The 26,738-nt window shown below is 40.9% G+C and overlaps 1 protein-coding gene across 1 annotated transcript in view; it reads right to left on the bottom strand.

Annotated features, from left to right (window-relative positions):
* Window positions 1-4,373: 4,373 nt before the first annotated feature.
* The window catches only part of LOC137347466 (nuclear receptor subfamily 6 group A member 1), a 119,445-nt gene continuing 97,080 nt past the window's right edge, over window positions 4,374-26,738 (bottom strand). Inside the window, exons 10-12 of the mRNA XM_068011909.1 lie at window positions 23,240-23,361; window positions 6,717-6,869; window positions 4,374-4,462 (exon numbers count right to left, since the gene is read on the bottom strand). Coding sequence (XP_067868010.1) covers window positions 4,374-4,462; window positions 6,717-6,869; window positions 23,240-23,361 — 364 coding nt within the window. The remainder of the gene's footprint in view (window positions 4,463-6,716; window positions 6,870-23,239; window positions 23,362-26,738) is intronic.

Below are 26,738 nucleotides of genomic sequence, written 5' to 3'. Positions count from 1 at the left end.
TTGCTTGGAAGTAAAGGCGCTCCATACCATTTGAAAATTAGCTAACTGTATCAAATGGAATAGATCATCAGTCTTACTAGTTTGGACCCATGATCTTGATCTGTATTAATAGAGCAGACTGCTAACTTGGCTGTACACTTGAATGGGACAGTAGGTTATGATCAAAGGTTGTGCATCAGTACAGGGGAAATCTCTACAATCTGCAGCTGCTCCATTGTACTACTGAACGGACAAATACTTTCTTATAGCTGAGAATCACAAAATCTAAGAATAGTGATGTGCCATTTTACTTTTGTGGTACAAAAGCCATGCTGAATGAAAAGTATCAGCAAACAATCTCCTGAGACTTTACTTGGTAAATGCTGCCCACATTGTTGGGGAATTGGAAATGTCACACCAAGGTTCTCCTTGCAGTTTTGTTAAGTGAGAATAAACAAAAGTGTGAAAGCACTTATTTTGGATCATTCATATATATATATATAAAAATGTAATTTAAACTATCAGTTCCCTGAAAATAATCCAGCCTTCAAACTGTTCCCCTCAATTGCAATTTAAAAGAGAAAGATACTTAGTGGTTCAAAATTTCTACTTCTAAAACTAGTTCATCTACTTTCATCATAATACCTGAGTAATTTTCGTATGCAACACAACACATTCACTTTACCCTGTTTTAAAACAAGTCATAAAAGACTTGGTGGCGAATAAGATGAAGACACCTGCATATAAGAGTTCAGGTATGCCAATTTTCAGCAGATTAAGCCAAACTAATTACAGCTGTTCTTTCAGTATTTTGTTAGTTTTTTTGACTGAATAACTTCCATACCAATTTATGAACAGTTTTGAGCATTTTTTTGCAAAAGAAGTCAATTCAGTTTACACAATCTTAAATATTCTCCATCAGAAACTAGTCCAAAAATTTGAAACAAAGCATCATCAACCAACCAAATAAATCTCTTGCCTTAAACTGAGCATATCTGGAGTCTGACTGCAGGAATGATTGAATAAGATCACAAAAAAGGACAGGGAGCCTAAAAGAAGACCTCACACAAAAAGGTTTTCTTGTTTATGATTTAACTAATGGGGGAAAAAAATTTAAAAAATTTAGAGATTTCAAAGGCACCTACAAATCTTCCCTGTGAACAGCTGAGGTAAGATGTGTCATACAGAATCTATTTCACATAAGGAGTGTGTTTATTGTATTTCTGTATGTAGTGGGGTGAGGATGGGAGGGGTGTAGATTTCAGTAAGCAAGCTCTACCTATTTTAAACAGTTCACTGCACACACTAATAAAATCCACAACTTAATTCAACATTAAAATCTCCATCTACTGCAAGTAAATGTATATTAAAAGCACTAAGCAATTCTATGTTTAATTTGATTAATTCAGACGAGCATTGCCTTTGAAAGCAAAGATCTGTCACCTATTTCAAAAAATGCCATTATTTTGCTGAACAGGCAACAAAATTTCAGTAAGTTCTGGGTTACTTTGTGAGATTACAGGAAACGATGATATAACATCTCAGAGAACCCTTCAACTAAGATATAGGTAGATATTGGGAGTTACTGCAAAAAAAAAAGTGCCGGGAAAGAGCACAGTTGTTGCCTACGCACTAACCAAATTAGGTGACTTGCTTGCAAGGGGTTAGCAGTAGAGAATAGGTATAGCATGTAATAGTGCTGGGATCTCCAGCGAAGGATGTATCAAAACTTTCAGTAGGGAGACCGAGCTACTTAATTGCTGAAAGATAGAGACCGTGAAAGGAAGAGCAAGCACATGTAGAAATAGTGAACTTAAATGTTTATTCCTGTAATGGTTTAAATACCATGGTTACTGGGATAATATTGAGCTAAGCCACTGAACTTCTGCTGATTTACTAATGTATACTATATTCATGGAGTCTTCAGCTTGTATAAATAGTTACACTTGACTTATTTGCAGGAAAGATACTGTGGCCCAGAATTTGTGGTCATCGGTGAAGCAAGGGCGCTTGCTGCTGACCATGAAGAAAGCTGCCACAAAGATGTTGTGATCGCTATGGCATGGTTAGCTCCTTTCCCGTTGGCAGGTTAAATCTGGTGCTAACTCAAGGGAATATCTTGGTGTGCAGCAGCGATGTCAGCAAGCAGGTAAGCAGCCAACCACACTGAAGTATTCACAGCAAACTAGGAAGTTAAAACACTTAATATCCTTCACTTTTAATTTAAATTTTCAGGTAGTAAAATAAATGATTAGATTAGGATAGAAGCTAAAACAAAGAGAAACACAATTTTAGAATTTTTAAAAAAAATGTGGTATTTTTTACCATTGAGAAATTTGACATCCTACAAATATAAAATTAGCCTTTCAGGGCCAGTGAGGGTGTTTAGCAGTAATTATGAAGATAGTATGTTGTTAAAAAACCTAGTTATACCTTATTAACAAGTGTAACTTGTTCAAGGGTTTTTACAGTGTGAGAGTGGACATTCTCGTCAACTCAATTGATTGCAGTCTGAGGGTGTCTCAATAGCGCATCCTGTGGAGAAGAGTAGAATCACTGACAGCAACTTCTGGATTTCAGTGTTATTCTGCACACTTGCGGACTCCAGAATTTGCTGTCAGTTTCAGTGGAGTAACAATGGCAAACACTGACAGTTTCACCATCATGACCGCTGCAAAATCCAAGCCAATATGCAGTCCTGGATTTGATAATGGTGCAAAAAATCACTGGACAAGTCCAAAGCACTTTCTTAAACCTAAAAAGATTTAGCAGAAGTTACCTCGAGTTACCCAAGTTACAAAGGGGCATTGTCTTCATGGCAGTATGTTTAGCAAACTTTTTTGTTTTGGGAAATGAGATGAGACAGCATTTATCATTTCATCATATCGATAAACAAGTGATGCAATACAATGCAATCACAGCATCATTTCTTTCAAATGAAAAGGTTTGACACACAGTTTTTCCTGAAGACAGTGCCATTTCAATCTTGATCCAGAATATGCCGCATTTGCTTTTTTTTAAAATCCTAAAACTATAACAGTGCAGTCTATCCGACCAATAATAGGATTTCCATATTTAAAACATAATTTTACTTTCTTATGGAAGAGGTAGGTCATTTAAAGATAGCAACTCTCTCAAAAAATCGGTGTTGACGGGGAAGATAAATAGGTGCATGCGCCTTGGAAAGCAATGCTGCCTTGTAGTTCAACATTTTAAAATTTGAAATCAAATTTCCAAAGTTAAATATCTTACAAATTAAAAAAAATGGTGCATATGAGAATAAAATTTTAAAACTCCCACATTAGGTCCTTAAAATGTTATCCTTAGACAAGGATTTACATATAATGTACTACTGGTTGACATTTTAAAAATGCAATGTACAGTGAATGGGAAACATTTACCATTTTCTGTTTTCAAAATCTTTGGTTCGTATTTTAGAAATATACAGCTGTACATCATGTTGATGCTACCTATGGTAATCCTCTGCTCTGAGAAGTGGTGTTAATAATGTAACATCATTAATATTCCAGTATTGTTTAACAGGACTTTTTGGTTTACAGTAAAGGTTATCCAAGATGGCACAGCTCCTTTAAATCATCTGCATCAGTACCAAATGTAATGTTAATAAAAACAACTAGCTATTATAAAGAAAATTAATTACATTTTCCAATTAGAAGTCAATTGTAATAGAGTGTCATTAGTAGGAACATTGTGTTTGGAAGTAACACGGTTACAGCACCTGGATGCGTTTTATTGCACCATCCACTTTTAAATCCTTCTGTAGGATCCCCACTGAGTTTGTGTACAAAAATGACGTCCACACAACAAATATAGAAACTGTTAAAAATAAAACCTCTTGCGAAGACTGGAAATAAAGAGGCAGATAATTATTGCAATCGATATGATTACAATTAGTATCGATTTGTTGCAACAAGGCAGCAGCTTGCCAGAATGGACCACTTTAGTGACAGCCTTAAGGCATTTGAAATGGAAAGAGAGACACATAACTGATGTCATCTCATTATTGAGGTAGTCTTAATAAAACAAAACTTTGCGCAGCCCCTCACCCAAAAATATAAAAACAATATCAACTAGACCTAAAATGGCAATACTGTAACAGTAACACCCTACACACCGTAAACTGCAAGGAAAATGCATTAACTGCATTGTACAGAAGCATGTGCACTGTGTTGAAGATCATACATTCAACTCTGTCGTGAAATAAATAGATAAAGTAAAATATAGCTGCTGTCAGAGTCACAGGGTTTCACACTCAATCTGAGGATTTTCCCTGCTCTCTGAATCTTGATCAACTATTTTTCTCCTCCAAATTCCTTCTCTACCTGAGGCACCAAAGTAAGGCATGGCAAATTCAAGGGCCACTGGCTGATGGCTCATTCTTTACTTGCACCAGCTTTACATGAGTGCAGGACTGCTTTGAAAAGCAGAGGCAGCTGTTCCAAAGGAATATTGACCAGTTTACCTGTAATAAAGGAAGATATGGTTGAAAAGAAATTTAGGCATTTTATGACTCATGAGCAATTAATTTTGGCTATTTATATTATGTTAAACCCCATCCATGCCGCTTGTCTCAATTTGTAGTGGGCAAACAATTGCAATTTCATCATGCTTGACTCAAAGTAACTCTACAGGGACCATAAAGCCATTGTGGTTATTAACTAGTATTCCTTTTGTGGATGACAACATCCAAATTTACTGCAGCAATAGCGAGAGAACATTTACTGACACTATCTGGTTTGATTCAAAAAGAAAAAAAAACAATTTGCATTTATATAGCACCTTTAACATAGTAAAATATCCCTGGTCACTTAACAGAGTAAAATATCAGACACCAGCTGGCTCAGTGCTTTTAGCACCATTCAAAAGAATTAGAACCTTTCTTGCACAGATTCATAGGGCTGGATTTTATCAACGGGCTGGGGGGTCATGTGCCTGTAAAATGGTGAGGGAAGGGGGGGGGGGGTGGTAGTGGAGTGCCTGTTGTCTTCCTGCTGCCATGCTATTTTACCAGCAGTGGGGAAAATGGAGGACAGCGCTCCTGCCCGGAGGTAAATTGAACCACTTAAGTGGCCAATGCTGCTGCTGGCCTTTTACAAGTGGCTGGTGGGCCCTCTGGTGCGTGGGGAGACCACCTGGTAAACCCTGGCAGACCCTCTTCAGGCTCAGGACGGCCCTCTTCTTCGGGCACTCTGTGACCCATGGAGGGGCCCCTGGCAGCAATGGTTGCCCCTGCAGCAACTCCCCACTTCCCCTCACCAACAACCCCCCACCCTCACGGAAGCCCGCCTAACTGGCCCTGGCGCCCCGAGACACCACTTACCTGGTTGGGAAGGCGGCCTGCTTCCATGTTTCCTTCTTCTTCTAGGTGCAGTCGCAGCAGTGGCCACTGCTCCCGGTGCACTGCTGAGAGTGCCAAGCTGCCAGCCCTCTGCTTGGCTGGCAGCTCCTGGGGGTGGGCTGCTGTCCTTTAAAGGTACGACAGCCTAGACAGCAACTAATTAGTTGCCTGACAGAGGTAAAATGCGGCCAGGGGTCCCGCAAACGGCCAAGGTGGGATCGCCCCCGTCTTTCCAGTCCATTGTCAAGACCCTCACCGCAATGACAAATTTCAGCCCATAGTGACTAATTTGGTTCTTGGAGCCAAATACTATTTCAATTAGTAGCTTTGGTTTCCTTCCCTAATTTCTGAGCATAAACATAGCCATGACTGTGGGCCAGCTTACAGGAGAATAATGGCGAAAGGCCATGGAGGAATTCATACCTTGCATGCTGATTCATAATGAATTCATGCTGATCAAGCAGGCTATCAGCAGCAACCATTGGCAATATAGCTTTTGGTAACAGCAGCGATGATTAATTTCTAACATGTTTCTTTGATCAGCGGATACTCTGAAAGCTACTGCAAACCAACTTGACAGTCGGGAAACTAATGTGATTGGGTGCAATGTTGGTTTTGCATCACACCCAACTTTACTCTCCATTGCAGAGTGATATTGGCGGGGTGCAAATTCAGTGTTCCACCTGATTCTGTTGTTTTGTTAAAATTGCTCCCTTGTCCTCTGATGACAGATGGCAATAACTTCCTTACAATTTCTGTTAAACTGACAAGTCTGGAGGCCCCTGATGTCTCCTTCCCTCCCTTCTTAAATAATAGACTGACATATGCAATTTTCCAATCCAATGGCACAGCTCATGAATCTAAAGAGTTTTGGAAAATTGTGACTGATACATTTGCAATTTCCTCACCTATTTCTTTTAATACCCTGGGGTGCAAACCATCAGGTCCTGGAGATTTGTTTATCCCAAGTCACATTATTTCTTCATCATCATATTTCTGCTTATATTTAATCCATTAAGTTCCTCCCCTTGACTTAATTTTAGGTTCCCTTGTACTGCTGGAATTTTGTTCTCCTCCATTGTGAAAACAGATATAAAGTATTCATTTAACAAGTCTGCCATCTGCAACCATCTTTAATGGGCCTCTTTACCACTTTCTTTCTCCTAATATGTTAAAAATATTTATTTCTGCTGTACCCGTCAATAATTTTATCAGGAAAGTCAGCACAAGTAGAAAATGGGAATTCACATTCTGTACCCAATGATATTTTTGCTAAAACAGAAAGAATTAATTGCACGATGATAGGCAGGTGTTTTGTTAGTACAATAATAAATCAAGTCCAGCCAACTTATAGTAGAAATATTTAGTTTTAAATTACCTGCAATGTAGCGTATCTCTGGCAGGCACATCATAAGTTCAGGGAAACGATTGGTCTGGTGTGGGTACTTGAACTCAGTGTAATCCTGACACACATACCAGTAACGCTTGTTCAACTGCTCCAATTGAGACACATTGGTCAGACCCCCTATATCTTCACAAAAATATTTAAATAGAACTTTGATTAGCAAGACAGACAAGAATAGCTTTGAATACAAATTACTTAGTTACCTGTATGTACTTTTGACTTCATTTCTTTCATAATACATGTTGCAGCTTTCAGGAATTTTATGTAAAAACTTATTTTTTCAGGCAAAGTACCCTGGGTGCCCCAAAGCATTTTATTTTGAAAACCAGTCTGTGTTCGCTTAATCTCCTGAAGGCTCTGATTCCTACTGGGTATGGTTCCACTGTCGCTGACAGCCCTCCAAGTGTCTATGTAAGTTGTCATTCTTCACATGTGAGTCCAGATGGTGAATGTGGGTTGGCTAGTCAACCATGGGAGGCATCACATTCAAGTTCGATCTTTTCCCTACTCAGTGTCTGTGCATGGGTATTTTTCCAGCAGGAGCTACTGAGCAGTGATTGAGATCAGTAATCCTGGCGAATTATTTCTCTTACTTATGTGGGGACACTAAAGATAATTGTAGCACCCAACTGCTGTCCTGATTGAGATCAGCTAAAGCAGCACAGAGTGGATTTAGGTACAACAGTTTGTAGAGGCTTATAAAAACAGAGCATCGCTGTACTAAATCACCTATTTGTCAAATTTTGAAAATACAGATTCTTAAAAAACTTCAGAGCAGTTAACATAACTGACGTAGATTTGAACTGTGCATTTTTAAATTGCATCGGTTAGTTGGAAATGAAACTAAGTCACTTTGGAAGTTAACTGCAACTAAAAAGGCAATATAGAATTAAATAAGGTGAAAAATAAACACACTTGAGAATGTCATTAACTATAAGTAATTTAGCAATCGCCTCTTAATGTCTCAAATTGCCAAACACATCACAGATACAAATAATATGTACCACAAAATCTGGCTGCACTAACATTAGACATCAGATTAGGGTCAGTTTGACACTGAATTTAGATTAAACATTATCATCAATGCAAAAGAACCTTACTATATTTCCCATCAGACCCATAAAAAGAGAAATTGCAATTATAAATAAAAGCACTATTAAATTACCTGCTTTTTGCATTATTAGACAACAGGTGCTCTTCTGTAATGCTGCTAGTAAGGAATGATTAATTTCTAGGTGAATTTAACTCAGATTTATAATAACTTAAAGTAATAGGGCAATAACATTATGAGGTTAACAGTTTTGTTCAGTGAGTAAATAAGTTATTAAATAGGTATGCATGTTTTGTTAATAATGAACATAGTCACCAATTCGAAATCAACAAATATATTTTTGCTGATATTGTTTCAGGAGAACATGTGCACATTGGTGAGCCACAGGTTAATTATAGAGTAAGGGTGGTATTTCTTTGCAGTCTCCAGCTGCAGAAACTGTAACATGGAAGAAGGTCTGTGAGAGAAGCAGACTTTGCTTTGATCTATACAATCTCACCTTTTTAACATGAAATTTTAAGTAGGTCAACATGACTTTCTACAAGAGAAGTACTTGAATTTAAGAGAAATACAAATAGTATGTAGGGATATATACATTTCTGTGAATGCTATCTAGCCCAAGTGGCCTTCTCAAGGGATGTTCTCTCTTGACGTTGAAATGTGGGATGCACCTGAAGGTTGCAGATAGTCACAAAGGATTCAAATTATTTGACTTGCAAGTTGTGTATCAAAAGCAAATATAAAAGTCAAAATCAGAAAAATGCAATTCACAATCTTTGAAAATAGAAAACTGACATAACAAATGCCTGACTGGAGTGGAAAACTCCCTTGATCTGAAGTGTCAAAGGTCTGCCTGGATAGAACAAGTGCAACTATTCTGTTGTTCCCTTGAATTCACAATGCAACAGCAAAACAGAAAGCAAAAAAAACCAAATTAAGATCCTCAGAGACTGATTAAAAAATCTTCTGAAAAGGATTCTTATGATTTCAGATGCTTATTATTTTGGTTCCAGAAGTAAGGCTGATGAGTTTAAGGAAGAAGTTCCAGAGAATGATAGCAAAGCAGCTGATGGCTCTGCCATCAATGATGGGGTTGCACAAAAAGCCAGAGTTGAAGAATTGAAAGATATAGGACATGCAATTTTGGAGAAGTTTGCAAAGGTAGGGCAAATCCAAGGTTATGGAGGGATTTGGAAATGTTTATGAAGGGAGGTTTGGAGGTTGGCAAGGAGGTCATTATAGAAATTCAGTCTAAAGGTTTTGGACCAATGGTTTTGGTAACAGTGGGAGTGAGATGGGCTGGAAGTAGTCAATGTTGTGGAGGTGCAAGTATGTGGAGGTGGAAGTAATAAGTCTTGGTGACGGATAGGATGCAGAGTTTCAAACTCAACTCTGGGTTGAGGAAGCTGCCAAGATCTTGCACGCCCTTATTCAACCTGAGCCAGTAGCTAGAAAGGATACTGGAAGCAGTGGCAAGGGAATGAAGTTTAAGGTGGAGGCCAAATTCAATAGCTTTGGTTTTCCCAATGCTCAATTGAGAGAAATTTTCACTCATCCACGATTTAAATGTTAGGGAGTCTAACAACATGAAGGTGGTCATAGAGTCAGGGGAAGTTGAACACTGGTAGGGCTGGGTGTAATCAACATAGAAATGGAAGGTGAACTCATGGCAGCAAATGACATCACGGAGAGGAGCCATGAAGATGAAGAGGAGGCAGGATCATGCACAGATCCTTGAGGAACTCTGGAGGTGAATATGCAGGAATGAAGAGAGAGGTCACACCTTCTATTAAGCAGAGTGTCCATGGCGGACGCATCCCCAGTAGGCCATACAAATTGCATTAGATTCCTAACTACATAGTAGGACCCTAATTAGCATAAATTCATCTCTTCACTGCTTTCAAGATAAATATTTTCCTGGTTTGACTGTAACAGGGTTTAATTTTTAAAACACTGCGTTTTAACTTCTCCTCAGTGAATCCTTGTACACTGCTCTCCAATTGTAATGGCAAAGAAATCAACCAGGAAGGTTTTCTTAGATTTAAACAAAAAAAGTGTAAGTTTATTAACCGTAAAACTTTAATTGGGTTTAAACTACTACGAATATGCGACGCGACCACACCAGCATGCATACACGATAAACACATACGCAGATAGAGACGGAAGAAGCAATAGTTGGAGTTCATTTACTGTCTTTTGAGTTTGGCGTAGAGTCTTTGACTGCAGTTAAATCTTGCCGTTTCGTTGGGGCCCAGTGCATGCTTTCAAACTTGTTTCGATGTAGGAGTCTTCTCTCTTGAGGTTTAAGTGGCTTCAGTGGATCTGGAAATTCGAGAGCGAGAGAGAGAGGAGGAGAGCCAGGGAGCGACCTTCCTTCTCTTTTGTCTTCAAATTGCAGTCTCTGACTTCAAACTGTTCTGTAAACACAATTCAAAAACCCTGGGCCAGCAGGTTGGTCATGTGACTAGGTTTTTCCAACAAACTCTCCTGCGTTTTTTGTGAATTCACCATCTTAACAGACACCTTCATTTGCGGGGTGGGAGGATGGAATGCTGGCTTATTACACATTCAATGTCTGGTGATCAAAACCCATTTGGGTTAACTGGATCAGGGAGCAGTTCCATTGTCTTCTCCAGGCAACTGTCCCTTAGAATGCAAATGTGATCTCTTTAAACAAGTCATATTTTCAGTCCAGCAACAGTTTAAAATTAATATTTCATATGACGAAATTAACATGCTTCATTCTTGGCAGGTGGGGTCTTCATGATACCTCCACACCCAGCAGAATGAAATGCGATTTAGAGTCATAGTTGTACAGCACAGAAACAGGCCCTTCTGCCAATCGAATCTGTGCCAGCCATCAAGCACCTATCTATTCTAATCCCATTTTCCAGCACTTGGCATTTCATTAAAAGACTAGAGAGATGAGCAAGTACAGGAAAACACACATGCATCTTTCTCATTCATTCAGAAATCCTAAAAATTGTTACCAGCTGTCTTTTCTTGGTAGCAGCGCTGCTTTAAATTGCCCGTTTTGACATCCCAATAAACATGTGATTTTTGGGGAAGTTCTTCAGTTTACACATTTCCATGACTGTCTATGGTGTCTTTGTTCCTGTTGAAGTCTGCAGGGGGAAGGTTATATTTAATTAGCCCTAAGTTGGAATTCTGCTCAGGAGAGTCAGTAGTGGCTGGATCCATTCTGAACTCTCAGTGCTTTGATGAGTCATGCAAGGGCTTTTCACCTTTGGGGATAGTTAGTTCCCTTTTCTCCTGACTGTGGGGGGAAGATTTTTTGCAAATCTTCCCTTTGTCCTCTGGGACACTCCTACTTGCAGGTATTTGTCCAGATTCTACTGCACTCCCCTGCAGCACTTCAAATAGGTGAGATATCACCCTCACAATTTCTCTGTCCTTCTGAGGACTTTCTTTATCTCTGCAGGTTTCTGTAAATGCAGTGAGCAAGTCTGGTGGTGCTTCTAGTGTCTGCATTTACCTCGGAGGATGTGGGGTCTAACCTTTCAAATATTTTGGGGTTGGCTGACCAGACAGTAGGGGCTTCCATTTGGGATTCCTCTCAGATTTCCTTTAACCTGTCCCCTTTGTCCCTTTTTCTCCTTTCCTCTCCTACTTTTTGCCAGCATTGTGCCTGCCTGTCCCCATTTGTTCTCGGTAGGGGTCTCTTACAGTTCACCAGCCCTCTGCTGGAGGATCCTCAAAACACCGATACAAGACTTAGGGGTGCAGATTTCACTGGAGATTGGAAAATCCCCTCAACCTGGCACATGTGGCAACTCCTACAGTACTCCACCACATCTTTGTGGAGTTTTGGCCAGTCAAACTGCTGTCTTATGCGGGCTTCGGTTTTCGTATACTGATATGTACAGCCACTGTAATCTCATGGACCATTCTTAATATTTCTCTCCTGTACCTCTGCGGCACCACTAACTGGTGAACCATTGTCCACTCCTTGCTTTCAGGTGTGCGAGGAGAACTCCACTTCCTCATCAGTACCACATTCTTTAAATAGTAGCAGGCAGGGACTCCCTCTGCTTCAATTTCAGACTGGGCAGCCTGTGCTACCTCTCTCAATACTGGGTCGGCTCACTGAGCCTCGGCTAGGGAAGATTCATTTAATTCATTCACTGGGTCTTCTAACTTTCCAAAGAAAGTCTCAGACAGACAGACCTCATGGTCATCTGCCTGCAATGCCAATTCAGCATTCTCTGGGGGAGCTGGTTTGATCATGGCCCAATTCACTACACATTCAGGGAAGCTGCAGGGGACCATCTCCTGCCACTGCCCTGTCTCTCTAAACTCCTGCGGTCTCTCTTTTACTACTGGGGAAGCTACCACCTTCACCCCCGCCAGATCATTACCAAGGAGCAGGTCAACCCCATCCACAGGCAAACTAGGGACAATAACTAGGGAACTAGGGTCACCGGTATCGAAACTAGGTCGCACTTCAAGTGCACCCAACGTAAAGGTACAGGCATACACTGCCCTCCAATACCATTCAGGTATTTACTGCACTCTCTGGGGGAAAGTTCAGGCCTTTTCCCCGTAAAAGGGATCTAATGGCCCCTGTGTCCCTGAGGTTTTGAGGAATACTATGGGCTTGCTTGCCCCACTCGAGGGGTATGAGGTTACTCTCCCTTCAGACACAAAATCCTGATAGCTTTCAGGAACCCTATTAAATTTTCTTGTACCTACAGCAGTAAGTTTCCTGGGAGTTACTACTGCTGCAGTTAAAGCCACAGCTTGTTCAGCTGTGCTTTCCATCAGGGTTCTTTCTCCTTCACTGAGTGGGTGTCCCCTGATTAGCTTTATAGGCTTTCCCCATAGTTTCCAGCAGTCAGCTCTTCGATGACATGATTTATTACAATGGAAGCGCACAGGTCTCCGGGTCTCACTCCTACTTACAGCACTATCCTTTTTGGCTGGAGGAGGGCCCCCTGTGTCTCCTGCTTTTCTTTCTCTCCCAGGATTGCTTGGGCTTCTATTATCTTCCCAATCTTTGTCCTTTTCAGATTCGTGGGGGTGACTAGGAAATGTTTTCCCCCGGGGAACCAACTTATAGATGAAAGCAAACTCATCAGCCAGAAGGGCTCTATGAACTTTTTGGCCGGAATTTAACGCCGCCCCAGCGGGTCGGATGGTGGCGTGGGGGCGCTGTAAAATTGAGCGGAAGGTTCCGGGAGTCCTACCTACCACGATTCCGCCTCTGGACAAGTTTATGGAGGTCAGGCCGGGGGGGGCGGGCAGGGGTGGGAAATGGCCTGCCCGCCTGAGGCCAATCAAGACCCTTAAGTGGCCACTTAATGGCCACTTAAGGGCCCTCGTCAATCTCCACGGGTATTTTACCCGTGGCAAGTGGGTGTGCTGGGGACGTGAAAGGCCGCCCAGCAATAGCTGTCTGCCTTTCCGCGCCCCGGGTGGGGGGGCCTGGCAATCGGGCGCAGGGTGCCCAATTGAGGGCCGCCCCCGCCTCCCAACCCACCCCCGAGATCCAAGACGCCCCCTTCCCCCCAAACAACCACCCTATCCTTACCAGGGCACGATCGATCCCCCTGGTGAGGCAATCCAAACCTACCCACTCTTTTGGGTCCATGGCATCAGCTGGGCTGCAGTCCCAGCAGTGGCCACCGCTCCTGGTAGCACTGCCGAGACTGAGCTGCCGGCCCGCTGATTGGCCGGCAGCTCACTGAGGCGGGATCTCCTCCCTCAAGTGGGTGGAAGTCCCGCCTCAGGCCAATTAAAGCCTAGGGATCCGTAAAATACGGGACAGATCCCCAGGCTAGGCGGAAGCGGGTTCATCACCAACATTTACGTCGGAGTCTGGCTCCCGTCCGTCCACTGTAAAATTCCGGCCTTTGTTTCTCTACATGTGTCTTTATCGAGAGTGGGAGAGAGTTTTTAAATTCCTTGAGCAAAATTATCTCTGAGGTTTTCATAGCTGGGCTGCACTTTAAGTGCCCTCAGCCACTGGTCTTAAAAGCCAGTTGCTTACTTCTCTCTAACGTTTATCACAAGCAGAATTGAATACAAAAGTTGGGAGGTTATGCATCAGCTATACAGGGCATTGGTGAAACCACATCTGGAGTACTGTGTACAGTACTGGTCTCCTTATTTAAGGAAGGATGTAAATGTATTGGAGGCAGTACAGAGAAGGTTTACTAGACTAATACCTGGAATGGGAGGATTGTCTTATGAGGAAAGATTGGACAGGCTTGGCTTGTACCTGCTGGCAAGCCTAAGAGGTGACTTGATTGAAACATACAAGATCCTGAGTGGTCTTGACAGGGTGGATGTGGAAAGGATGTTTCCACTTGTGGGAGAATCTAGAACTAGGGATCACTGTTTAAAAATAAGGGGTCGCCATTTAAGACAGATGAGGATAAATTTTTTCTCTCCGAGGTACTTGAGTCTTCGGAATTCTCTTTCTCAAAAGGCGGTGGAAGCAGAGTCTTTGAATATTTTTAAGGCAGAGGTAGATAGATTCTTGATAAGCAAGGGGGTGGAAGGTTATCGGGGGTAGCTGGAAATGTGGAATAATCAGTTCAGCCATGAATTTATTGAATGGCGGAGCAGACTCGAAGGGCTGAGTGGCCTACTCCTGCTCCTAATTCATATGTTCGTATGCTGGCAAACTCCAGGTAAGTTTGATCAGCTTGCTTCTTGAGGGTTCTAAACTTTTGGTGATATGCCCCGAGGACAGCATTTTTTTTCAGTTCATAATTTAATGAACTCTCATCTGGCAACAGGGAATAAACCTCATGGGCTTTTCTTGTTAACTTGCTTTGTAACAGCAAAGTCCAAGTCTCAGCTGGCCACTTTAACTGCCTTGCAAACTTTTCAAAAAGATACAAAAAATGTTTCCATGTCTCTCTCATTGAATTTGGGGATCAGTTGAGTAAATTTTAACAATTCGGTACCCAGCCCTGAATTACGATCCTCCATATCGGCCACTGGGGTTACTCTGTCGTCCCATAGTTAACTCAAGCCGCCTCAGCTCTCTCTCCTAGCATTCCTTCTGGAAGGTTCTTTCTCTCTCCTGTCTCCCTTTTTCTTTTTCCTGTCTCTCTCTTTTTCCTCACGTTGCTTTTGTAAGTCTTTCTCTCCTCTTTTTCTCTTTCCTCACGTTCCTTCTTTCTGTCTTTCCTGTCTTACTTTCTCTCTCTTTTTTCTTTATCCTGTCGCTCTTTTTCTTTGTCATCTAATTCAAGTTTCCTCTGTTCCAAATGTATCTTTGCTAGCAATACCCTGTCGGAGTCTAATTCTAAACCTGTCTCTGCTTCTTCAGATTCAAGAGAAAAATAGTTGGCCACTAGTCTAAGGAGTTCAGACTTTCTAGCCTTGGCACAGACAGTGATCCCACACTGCTCAGCCATTTTCCTCAACTCTTCCATTGACAACACTTTTAACTTATCCCAGTTACTTCACGCTGGCTTGGGGAGCTACTGGCTTCAGTGACAGACATGTTAGTATTCTAGCACAAACAACCACAAGAAAACCTGTATTGAAATTTTTTCTCTTGCTGATTGGGAACAATTTCACTTCCCACTTCTAATTTCACGTTTGTCTGCGGGTCGAATCCGGATGCTAGCCCCCAAAATTTCTGTTATGACCAGGTGAGAAAGGGGTCTAAGGGTTCCCTCTTAGCCTTTTCCTGGATTGACCGTAACAGGGTTTAATTTTTAAAACACTGTGTTTTAGCTTCCTCTCAGTGAATCCTTGTTCTCTGCTCTCCAATTGTAAGGCAAAGAAATCAGCCAGGCAGGTTTTCTTAGATTTAAACAAGAAAGGTGTAAGTTTATTAACCTTAAAACTCTAATTCGGTTAAAACTACGAATACGCGACACAAGCACGCTAGCATGCATACGCGATAAACACACATGCAGATAGTGACATAAGAGGAGAAAGAATGAAGGGGAAAAGTTTGACGAAATAGCTGGAGTTCATTTACTGTCTTTTGAGTTCGATGCAGAGTGAGAGTCTTTGATTGCAGTATGTGTCTTCTCTCTTGAGGTTTAAGTAACTTCAGGGATCTGGAAATTCGAGAGAGAGGGAGAGAGCACCAAGGAGACACCTTCTTTCTCTTTTGTCTTCAAATTGCAGTCTCTGACTTCAACTGCTGTGAACACAATTCAAAAACCCTGGGCCAGCAGGTTGATCATGTGACTAGGTTTTTCAACAAACTCTCCTGCGTCTTTTGTGGATTCTCTATCTTATCAGACACCCTCAGTTGAGGGGGGGGGAGGGGGGGGGGAGATGGAATGCTGGCTTGTTACACATTCAATGTCTGATCAAAATCCATTTGGCTTAACTGGATCAGGGAGCAGTTCCATTGTCTCCTCCAGGCAACTGTCTCTTAGAAGCAAATGTTTCCAGCCCTGCTGTGCTCTCTTTAAACAAGTCATCTTTTCCGTCCAGCAACAGTTTAAAAGTAATGTTTTATATAACGAAATTAATATGCCTCATTCTTGACAGATGGGGCTTCATGACACATGACAAGGCATGGACAACTTGAATATTATACATGTTTTCACACCATTACGCTAATGCAGCTAAACTTTCCAAAAATGAAATTAATGACACCCTCACAAAAAACTACATAACCAAATGTATATCTCTAATAGGTATGGTTCTAAAAAACATGTCGAATTTTAATACATCATCTCTAATACATCAACTAAATAAAGTGTGTATTGCTGAAAATAGAGGCATGTTGTCGAAGCTTTTCATTTTGCACTCATCAGGACAATACGCAAGTATACCAATGAAGGGAAAACGATGACGTTATACTGTGAGAAGAGAGTGCTGATTGGTTGACAAGTGAACTCTGATTGGTAGAGGTTTTGCCATGGAGAATGCATCTGTTTATGGTGACTGACAGTTAACTGCCAAGCTTTGTTTGAAATTTAACCCAGGCAACTTGACTGGTCAAGGCATTGCCCAGAGGAATAAACCAGCGAATGTCTGTCACTTATTTTGTTTAGCTGGAACAGGCGCAACGTTTGTATATGTTCTTTCTGTCTGCAAAGAACAGTGCCCTGTGTATTAATATATGTAGCTTCCAATATGTGCAAATGCACCACACTGCGAGCCCTACTGACAATCTAAAATTGCTTGTCAGCGTAATTCTCAGCACACTGAGGATTATTTAGCAAATGTTGTCCAATCGCAGAATCACATCTAATGTTGGACAACACCTCTACCAATCAGAGTTCACTTGCCAACCAATCAGCACTCTCTTCTCATACAGTATAAAGTCGTGTTTTCCCTTCATTGGTATTCTTGCCTATTGTCCTGATGAGTGCAAGATGAAAAGCTTTTTTTAAAATTAATTCATGGCATGTGGGCGTCGCTGGCTAGGCCAGCATTTATTCCCCATCCCTAATTGCCCTTGAGAAGGCGGTAGTGAGCTGCCTTCTTGAACCGCTGCAGTCCATGGGAGGTAGGTACATCCACAGTGCTGTTAGCAAGGGAGTTCCAGGATTTTGACTCAGCGACAATGAAGGAATGGCGATATAGTTCCAAGTCAGGATGGTGTGTGACTTGGAGGGGAACTTGCAGGTGGTGGTATCCCCAAGCATTTGCTGCCCTTGTTTCCCTTCGACAACATGTCTTTATTTTCAGCAATACTCAAGTTCTGTACTACCAAATGCCTATTTAAATAAAGTGTGTTACTGTAAACCATCCCTTTCAAAGTAAAATGATACCACACTAAAACTGGAACCTTAACTGTAATTATTATATTACTTATTTGTGCCATTCCATTTCCATCTACATATGCCAGAAGTGCCAATACCATGTACAAACTGACATTATGGAGGGAATTTTAACATAGGTGAGTCCATGGGTTTGGTTACTGGTGGCAGGTTAACTCCTGGAAAAATGCAAGTGCATCAGGAAGCTGGCTATAACTTGCTAACTTCTGCATTTAACTCCAGCGGGTTAGGCTGTGTGTGGACATATCCCTCGGGTGAGGCAGACTGTCAACTTAAATTTGTTAATTGCTTAATTACAGCAGTATTAATATGGCTTTTGCAATTTAACCATGGGTCCAAAGGTTTTCCTCGCAGCTGCTTTCTTGCCTGCTTATGTGAAAGGCTTTATTCACAGTACTTCTGCTGAGAGGTTACTTTTACGATTTTGGGAGGTGTCATCGACACTTTGGAGGTTTGTATATCTGATCTACACTTTGGAGCTCTGATCAGTCAGATCCGTATGGGTGCTACTTATGCTGTTACCTTGGACCTCAGACAAGGACCAAGATGACCAGCAACAGCCTGCTGCTAACAGACCTGCAGAGAGAGGGGATCAGCAGAAAGATGCAACTCACAGGCAGTCATACTGGCACACAGAGCTTACAAGTAGAGGAGAAGCTTCCTCAACATGTTGAAACACCGGGTGTCTCAGGAGGCTCAGGGTGTCATGTCAGGTGGTAACAGACATTTGCTTTTAAATGGACCTGATGGCTTGTTTTACCACTGGCTGTCAAAGTCACCACCACCATCAACTTCTTTGCCTCTGGATCCTTCCGGGGCTCTGCTGGAGATATTTGCAGGATCTCACAATCGGAGGCCCACAGATGCATAAGACAGGTGACTGATAACTTGTTTGTCAGGGCAGGCAATTGTGTTAACTTTGCGAAGATGTCAGTCAGAATGAGTGAGCACTTAGGTTTGTGGCTCTAGCTGGCTTCCCATAAGTGCAGGGCAACATTGACAGCACGAAATTAAGGCATCATGAGATCACCCAGGAATATTCATCAACCGCAAGGACTTCCATCCCATCAATGTGCAACTGGTGTACAACTACAAAGATTCTTTTGCAAATGTGCGCAAGATACTGCGGCAGTCCACCCTTCATGATCTCTTTGTACCTCGATGTAGAATTACTGGCTGGCTGCTTGGAGACAAGGGATACCCACTTAAAATGTGGCTGATGACACCCATGAGGAACGCAACCAATCAGGTCCAGGAGTGATACAATTAAAGCCATATGAAAATCAGATGTGTCATGAGCAAGTCACTGGAATGCTGAAGATGCACTTCAGGTGCCCGGACAGATCTCAAAGTGCCCTTCACTACTCACCAGCCAGGGTTTCCAGAGTAGTCATGATGCGCTGCGCTTTGCACAACATTGCACAGCAGTGAGGTTTGGACCTGCAGGAGGAACAAAACACACAGCATAGAGCCTCTTCTTCTGAGGAGGAGATATGGCCAATGCACTAGCAGTGGGAGGTAATTGCTACCTGGACAGCAAGTGTGAGCATGATTTCAGGTCGCAGAAGGACGCTGTAAGGGACCCAAGTGAACAAACTGCGGCATAAGCTAAGTGATGGTGGGGGTTTGGGGGCCAGAGTTGATCGCAGTAGGACGGGGGGGAAAGGATAGCTCAGGACAGGGGAAGCCAAAAGTTTTCTTGCAAGGCTCGGAGGAGCACTCCTATGCCTTCTGACCCACAAGGACGACTGCTGAGTCTACAGTCATGATTTCCGAATTTTTTAAAAACACTCTGGGATATTCTAAGGATGTGAAAGGTGCAATATAGATACAAGATCTTTCTTCTTTAATGGTTGGAGTGATACTGAATGCTTGAGAAATAGGATACTGATCCAACCTTTCAACAGTCGTATTTTAGGCAGCGATGAGACCCTTGCCCCAGGAAGACAAGTGGCTCATGGATATTCAAAAGTTAGCTAAAGACATCATTTGGACCCAGGTGCTATCTGAACCCCGTGCTTTGTGAGTCGCGCATAGTGCTGACTGCGCCTAGAGACTGTGCCACATAGTGTCCAGGGTCAGAAGACGCCCAAGTAAAAATGTAATTTTTTTGAATGTTTCCTTGTGGGCCAAAAGGAGCAGGAGCATTCCTCTCAACCCTATAAGGAATTCTTGGACCTTCTCTATCCCAAGCTACCTTTCTCCTTCAATTAGGGAAGGCGGTGGCGTAGTGGTAATGTCACTGGACTAGTTTAATGGCCTAGGTCTAGGTTAATGCTCTGTGGACAGGAGTTCGAATCCCACCATGGCTGATGGTGAAATTTAAATTCAATGAATAAGTCTGGAATTAAAAAGCAAGTCTAATGGTGACCATGAAACCATTGTCGATTGTTGTAAAAACCCATCTGGTTCACTAATGTCCTTTAGGGAAGGAAATCTGCCATCCTTACCTGGTCTGGCCTACAAGTGACTCCAGGCCCACAGCAATGTGGTTGACTCTTAATTGCCCTCTGAAATGGCCGAGAAAGCCACTCAGTTCAAGGGCAATTAGGGATGGGCAACAAATGCTGGCTTTGCCAGCGACGCCTGCATCCCATGAAAGAATTTTTAAAAATTGACCATGAAAACCGAGGATCCCTGCCACATAACTTGGGAACCAGCTGCCACACTATATCCTGCTCCTGCCTACTGGCTGTCTCATCAATCACACTAGGATTGGTCAGGAGCTCGAATTAAAAAATGAAGAGGCACACAAGTTAAAATCACCCAGGGTCCTCGCCAAGCAACTGTACCAGCCTGTGTCTAGCCTCACTCCCCACTCTTCTTTCAAGTGAAAATCATATTGTACTCTCATGCTAAGAATAAACTCAGACAACACACTTTTTATGCACCAGGAGGGATGACTTCCAAAAGGAAAGATCAGTTGCATTTTCTCCCCTCCTCAATATATTGAATATTTTACAGAGTTTCATCCCTTTTTACTTGTATTGATGACCTCAATTTAAACTATAATTATTTTCCCCTCAAATTTTCTACCTTTCACTCCTAGGGTATGATTCTACAGATACCACCTGCTACTTTGCTAAAAGCAGGAATTTGTTATGTGTGACCCTATGAAATCAGTATTAACAAGCTCTTTTGACTGTGAGACATCAAGGTCAAGCCAGGTTTTGTCCTCAGCTGACACAGACGTTCATGCCCACTGGAAAGGAATCAGAAGCAGGAACCTGGTAGATTTTCTCTTTAGTCCTGGGATTCGGAAGCCAAGTTTAATGTCCCTACCACTATCCTAAGTAATAATAGTTCCTCAGCTCGGACCAGATAATCAAGTCTTGGACTTTTCTTGTATATATTGCTCAGTATCACACATAGTGCCATTATCTAGTGAGTTAATTCTAATATTTTTTGAAGTCACTTGGTGTATGCTTCACTATGTAACAAACCTTACTAACACCTTGTTCAAATGCCTTGTGATATGGATGAAATTCTGATTTTGGCATAAAAGCATAACAGTAAAGGCCACTTTTTTTTTTTAGTGCCACATACTCTCACCACAAGCTGATGCAAAACATCCCTAAAAATATTACATATGACCTATAAAGGGAATTCACCCTAAATTAAAGTCATGGGCAAGAAGAGAAAAACTGCTCCTGTTATTGCTCAACATTGTAATACCAGTGCCATAAATTGTGTATAAACCACCTGTTTTGAAGACTAGAATGCCTCAACCATGACCTTTTATCCAGATTATAACTCGTGTGGTTTACTGATATTTGGGTTCTGATTGGTAATTGTCATAGGGGTCGTGATCATCATCAGTAATTTAGAAGTACTTTTCATTTCTATGCCAGTGCAATTATAATTGACTTGTGAGCAGTAAAAAGATAATTACCACATCAGGATGCAAGTAACCAACTCAATCCTTTTGACACAGCAAATTATATTCACTTATCTCACTGTTGTTCATCATCAGTTACTCTATTAAAGACATATTATGGATAGGAATTTCTTATGAATGCCAATTCATAATGCAACGGCTGTTCTTCAGAAGGCAGACAATCATTTTGGATGGATGTTAGACATTAATAGATGGCAAAAATCAAAATTATGCTGCATTTTATTTTGCAGCATTAACTAATTACAATAAACTCAATTCTACTGGGAGAACATAATATACAACCGAACCAATAATCACAGCTCAGTATCAGAAATGAACAAAATAAAATAATCCTTACTTAGAGAGCACATGCAAACACTGTCAACAATTCTGCTCAAAACCTAGGTGGAAGAATGTATAAACTAAAGCAAAAATTAAGTTTAGGAAGAAGGAATTAAGTATTTTTCTTGAAAATTTAATGGTCAGAATGTTTGCCAATTTTGGAGTCACAACAACTCCCAAATGACAAGTAAGGCAAGCAAAGAAATTATTTGTTATTTAAAAACTAGAACCATCACTGAAACAACTTTGCAAGATAAACAGAAATGTTTAAATACATTGAGAAAGTGCAAAGGAAAAGTAGATTTAACAAAAGTATTAGTAGTGTTTGAAGCATTCACAGATAAGGAGAAAATCCTCCAACCTTTACCTCCCTCAAACTCTTCAAGATCTGGGGGTATTAAGATGGAATTATCTCCACAAACTTTGGCGAGTTTATTATAACTCTGTGCAATACAATTATGTTCACCTGAAAGGATATGAAAATTCTGAATGATACCATTTTAACTTAACTACAATTTCAAATATACTTGAATAAACAAATCAAAAAACCCTTATCTACTCTACTCTAACATAAACTCCAATGGTACAGCTACAGGGTAATTACAACCACTGTCTGAGAAAAGAGAATTAGATAGACCCATTGGACCCCAAGAATAATGCAATGATTAGATATCTGAATAGGGAATCTAATTACAGATATTAGTGATCAAGTCTTTAAAACAGGAGTATTAAATGTATTTGTACAAGTCCAGGTAGAAAGGATTGGAGACAACAATTTCTCTGTTGCTGATTTGTTTTTGGACTCTAAAATGGCTGCAAGTCTTTTTCTTGTGGTCAACCAGATACTTGACAAATGTGCAGCATCAATCTAAGATCCATGAATCAAATCAAGAAGAACAGTGTTGTGTTACTTAGTCAAATTGCATGCAAACCTTTTTTCCTTTGATTCATGTTCACATCCCTAATAGTCGAGGCATTAACATTTTTGGTAATGGGGATAGAAACAGAAGTGAGCCTTTTTTTTGAAGTACCACATATTGCTGCCATGTCTATACACTGGGAGTAGAAAGTTTACAGAGTCTTAACTCTGCTCTGTGGGACCTATGCTTAATAAAAAACTTATTACTTGAATGGTCTCAATTCTTTTTGAAAATGGTCTCAATTCTTTTTGAAAAGAGTGCTGGTTGGGAAATTGCAAACTCGCAGTCCCTGATTTTCTGACCAATGGTCCTTGCCAGGAATGCTTGATTGGACAACCAACCCTTGTATCTTAAGCTGGAACTGATTTTAACTGTTTCCCCTAAGTGGGAAACAGAAAACAGAGGGTTGACTGCCAGTTTCAAAACGTATTTGATTTTCGATTCCACTGAAGACTGGTAGGAACAGTTAATATTAACTCCACTGTATTTAGAGTTTAGGGAAGATTAAAAGCTCAGAAATGGCAAAAAAAGAATGAAATTTAACCAAAAGTAGTATCATATAAAACTCATTATACCTTGATTAAGAAAGTTGATGGCTTTCATGCACACATACTCCTCATTGCTGACCTTCAGCTGCTGAAACTTTCTAAAGAGGTAGATTAGTCGTTCCATAACTTCCATTCCCTCCTCACTGAATCTAAGAGAGCAAAATTGTAATTCCAGTTAAGGTATTACATCAAATTTACCCATTACAAATGTATATTTGAGATTCAGCACAAACAAATTGAATGTTATAAAGTATATTTATATCTTATATTCATCTATACATTTATTGATCTTTCCCAATAATTCTCCTCCCAAAGTTTGTTAAAAACTGCATTTTTACAGAGATAGGACACCCTATCTGCCTTTGTATAAATGGTAACAGCTGCCTATTCAGCAGATTGGGGACGTGTTCCCCATTTAAAAATTTTTAACCTCTCTGTTGTGGAAGGGTTAATATTGAGGCCATTATGTCAGTGATGGAAATTGTGATGTACATTGATAATTCTTTAAAAATCTAGTCTATCATGGCCAAGAAAAAGTCTACAACACCCAGTGTGTTTATTTTAAGTGCTGTGATGCGGTTTGTAATGTCTGAATCAGAACGGGATTTTTGCACTATGTTTGACTTTGCAAGGGCATAGTATTAGAAGTGATGAAAATTTTGTTCATAAACACAGAAGTAATCACCAATATGAACTTTTCAGTTATTTATATATCAGAGAGACTGCAGGAGCGAAGCTGCACACAAGCACTTTTTAATGAATGAAGTGAAAATCCTCCCATTTTATATAATGAATTTGGAACATTTGTTAGCTTTCACTGAACGCTTGTCACTTTTATGAATTTCTAACGTTGAGAATCACCTCCTGCCTATCTCTACCGTTATTACTTTCTTGCTTTTTGAATTATGTTCCTCCCTTACAATACACAAAGCATGCCTTTCTTGCTAAGCAAAGCTGTTATTGCAGTATGACCTCCTCCACAGCTCCCGACTTTCGCTCTTTCAAACAATTCAGAATTTATGACAATATGTCATTAGTAGAATATATTTAAGTACTTAAGCTGTTTGTTTTCTATTAAAATGATTTTCGTAATTATTTTATTTGCAAGGCTTCAAAATCAACATTTTATTGACATCATTCAGCAAGATAGGTTACCAATTATATGAGGCCAGGTGGTTTACTAAGGCAACAGGGTACAGATCAGCTGGAAAGTCAAGCCCACCAGCAATAAATATTTCTTGCCTCAATGTAGGAGGAAAATAAGGTGGACATGAATACACATTAACGATGCCAAGCAGTTGTTCATGTATAAAATGACTTGTGAGCAGACTGAAATAAGAACTCATTAGTGCCAAGTCTGAGATTGTCACTGAATGGTGTAACTGCCCCACTCCTGCAGCAATTCACATTCTGTGTGTCAGAATAATGCAGCTAACCTTAAATCAAATTTAAAAAACTTCCAAAATTTGATAAGGAAATGGTTAAGAAAACAGAAGACTTATATCTGGTTCAAATTAGTGATGGAAGACAGGCAGAATTAAAGATGGCAGAAATTTCCACTGAACACATAACTCTGAATAGAACATAAAAATAAATCATTCCTCCTTGATAAAAATCCTTAATAAATTTGAAATACCGGAGTAAATTTGACATACTTGAGTAAATTTTAAAAAACACTTCATATGATTTAGGTTGTGAAACAATAAATTGTAGCCATAGGATAATAACTTACATTGTTTGCTTTACTGTAATCTTGAATATGATTACTTAGAACATGTTCTAAAAAATTTTTAAGTTTTCATCAGTTTTTTTTCCAGAAAGCAACTTTCCAGCTTCAAATATCTATCCTCTTTTGTGCTATAGTTTATTTATTGAAATTAAAATAATTCTTATTAATTTTCAATGCTTCAAACTGCCAATACTACAGATCTTGGTGTTCTGATTTAGAATTTATCCACCAATAGAACCACAGAAAAATTACGGCACAGAAGGAGGCCATTCAGCCCCGTGTCCGTGCCGGCCGTAAAAAGTAGCCGCCCAAACTAATCCCACCTTTCTGCACCTGGTCCATAGCCTTGCTGGTTACTGCACTTCAGGTGCATGTCCGGGTACCTTTTAAATGAATTGAAGATTTCTGCCTCCCCCACCGTCCCTGACAGTGAATTCCAGACATACGCCACCCTCTGGGTGAAAAAGTTTTCCCTTATGTCCCCTCTAATCCTTCTACCAATCACCTTACATCTGTGCCCCCTGGTAATTGACCTCTCCGCTAGGGGTAACAGGTCCTTCCTGTATTGGCTATCTAGGCCCCTCATAACTTTGTACACCTCAATTAAGTCACCCCTCAGCCTCCTCTGTTCTAAGGAAAACAACCATAGCCTAGCCAATCTTTCCTCATCACTGCAACTTTCGAGCCCTGGCAACATTCTTGTAAATCTCCTCTGCACTCTCTCCAGAGCAATTATGTCCTTTCTGTAATGTGGTGACCAGAACTGTACGCAATACTCCAACTGTGGCCTAACCAGCGTTTTATACAGTTCCAGCATTAGATCCCTGTTTTTGTACTCCATACCTCAGATAATAAAGGAAAGCATTCCATATGCCTTCTTCACCACTCTATCTACCTGTCCTGCCACCTTCAGGGACCTGTGGACATGCACTCCAAGGTCTCACACTTCTTCTACCCCTCTCAATATCCTCCCCTTTATTGTGTATTCCTTTACTTTATTTGCCCTCCCTAAATGCATTACTTCACACTTATCTGGATTAAATTCCATTTGCCACTTTTCCACCCACTCAACCAAACCATTGATATCTTTCTGGAGTCTACAGCTATCCTCCTTACTATCAACTACACCGCCAATTTTTGTGCCATCAGCAAATTTCCCAATCATGCCTCCCACATTTAAGTCTAAATCATTAATATATACCACAAACAGCAAGGGACCCAAAACTGTGCCCTGTGGAACACCACTGGAAACAGTTTTCATTCACAAAACATCTGTAGACTACTACCCTTTGTTTCGTGTCACTGAGCCAATTCTGGATCCAACCTGCCACATTCCGCTGTATCCCATGGGCTTTCATTTTACTGACCAGTCTGCCATGTGCGACCTTGTCAAATGCCTTACTAAAATCCATGCAGATCACATCCATTACACTACCCTCATCAATCCTTCTTATTAACTTAATTGAGTTTTTTGAGGAAGTAACAAGACATGACCTTCCCTTAACAAATCCATTCCGACTATCCCTGATTAATCCCTGCCTTTATAAGTGGCAGTTTATACTGTCCCTCAGAATAGATTCTAACAATTTACCCACCGCGGTCAGACTGACCGGCCTATAACTATTTGGCCTATCCTTCGCACCCTTTTTAAACAATGGTACAATGTTCGCAGATCTCCAATCGTCTGGTACCTCTCCTGTATCTAGTGAGGATTTGAAGATGATCCTCAGCGCATCCGCTATTTCCTCCCTGGCTTCCTTTAACAACGTGGGATGCAATCCATCCGGCCCTGGCAAT

Source organism: Heterodontus francisci, chromosome 32 (genome assembly GCF_036365525.1).
Source record: "Heterodontus francisci isolate sHetFra1 chromosome 32, sHetFra1.hap1, whole genome shotgun sequence".
Lineage (NCBI taxonomy): Eukaryota > Metazoa > Chordata > Chondrichthyes > Heterodontiformes > Heterodontidae > Heterodontus > Heterodontus francisci.
The sequence above is the reverse complement of the archived record's forward strand: the minus strand, read 5'-3'. Positions and strand labels throughout refer to the sequence as shown.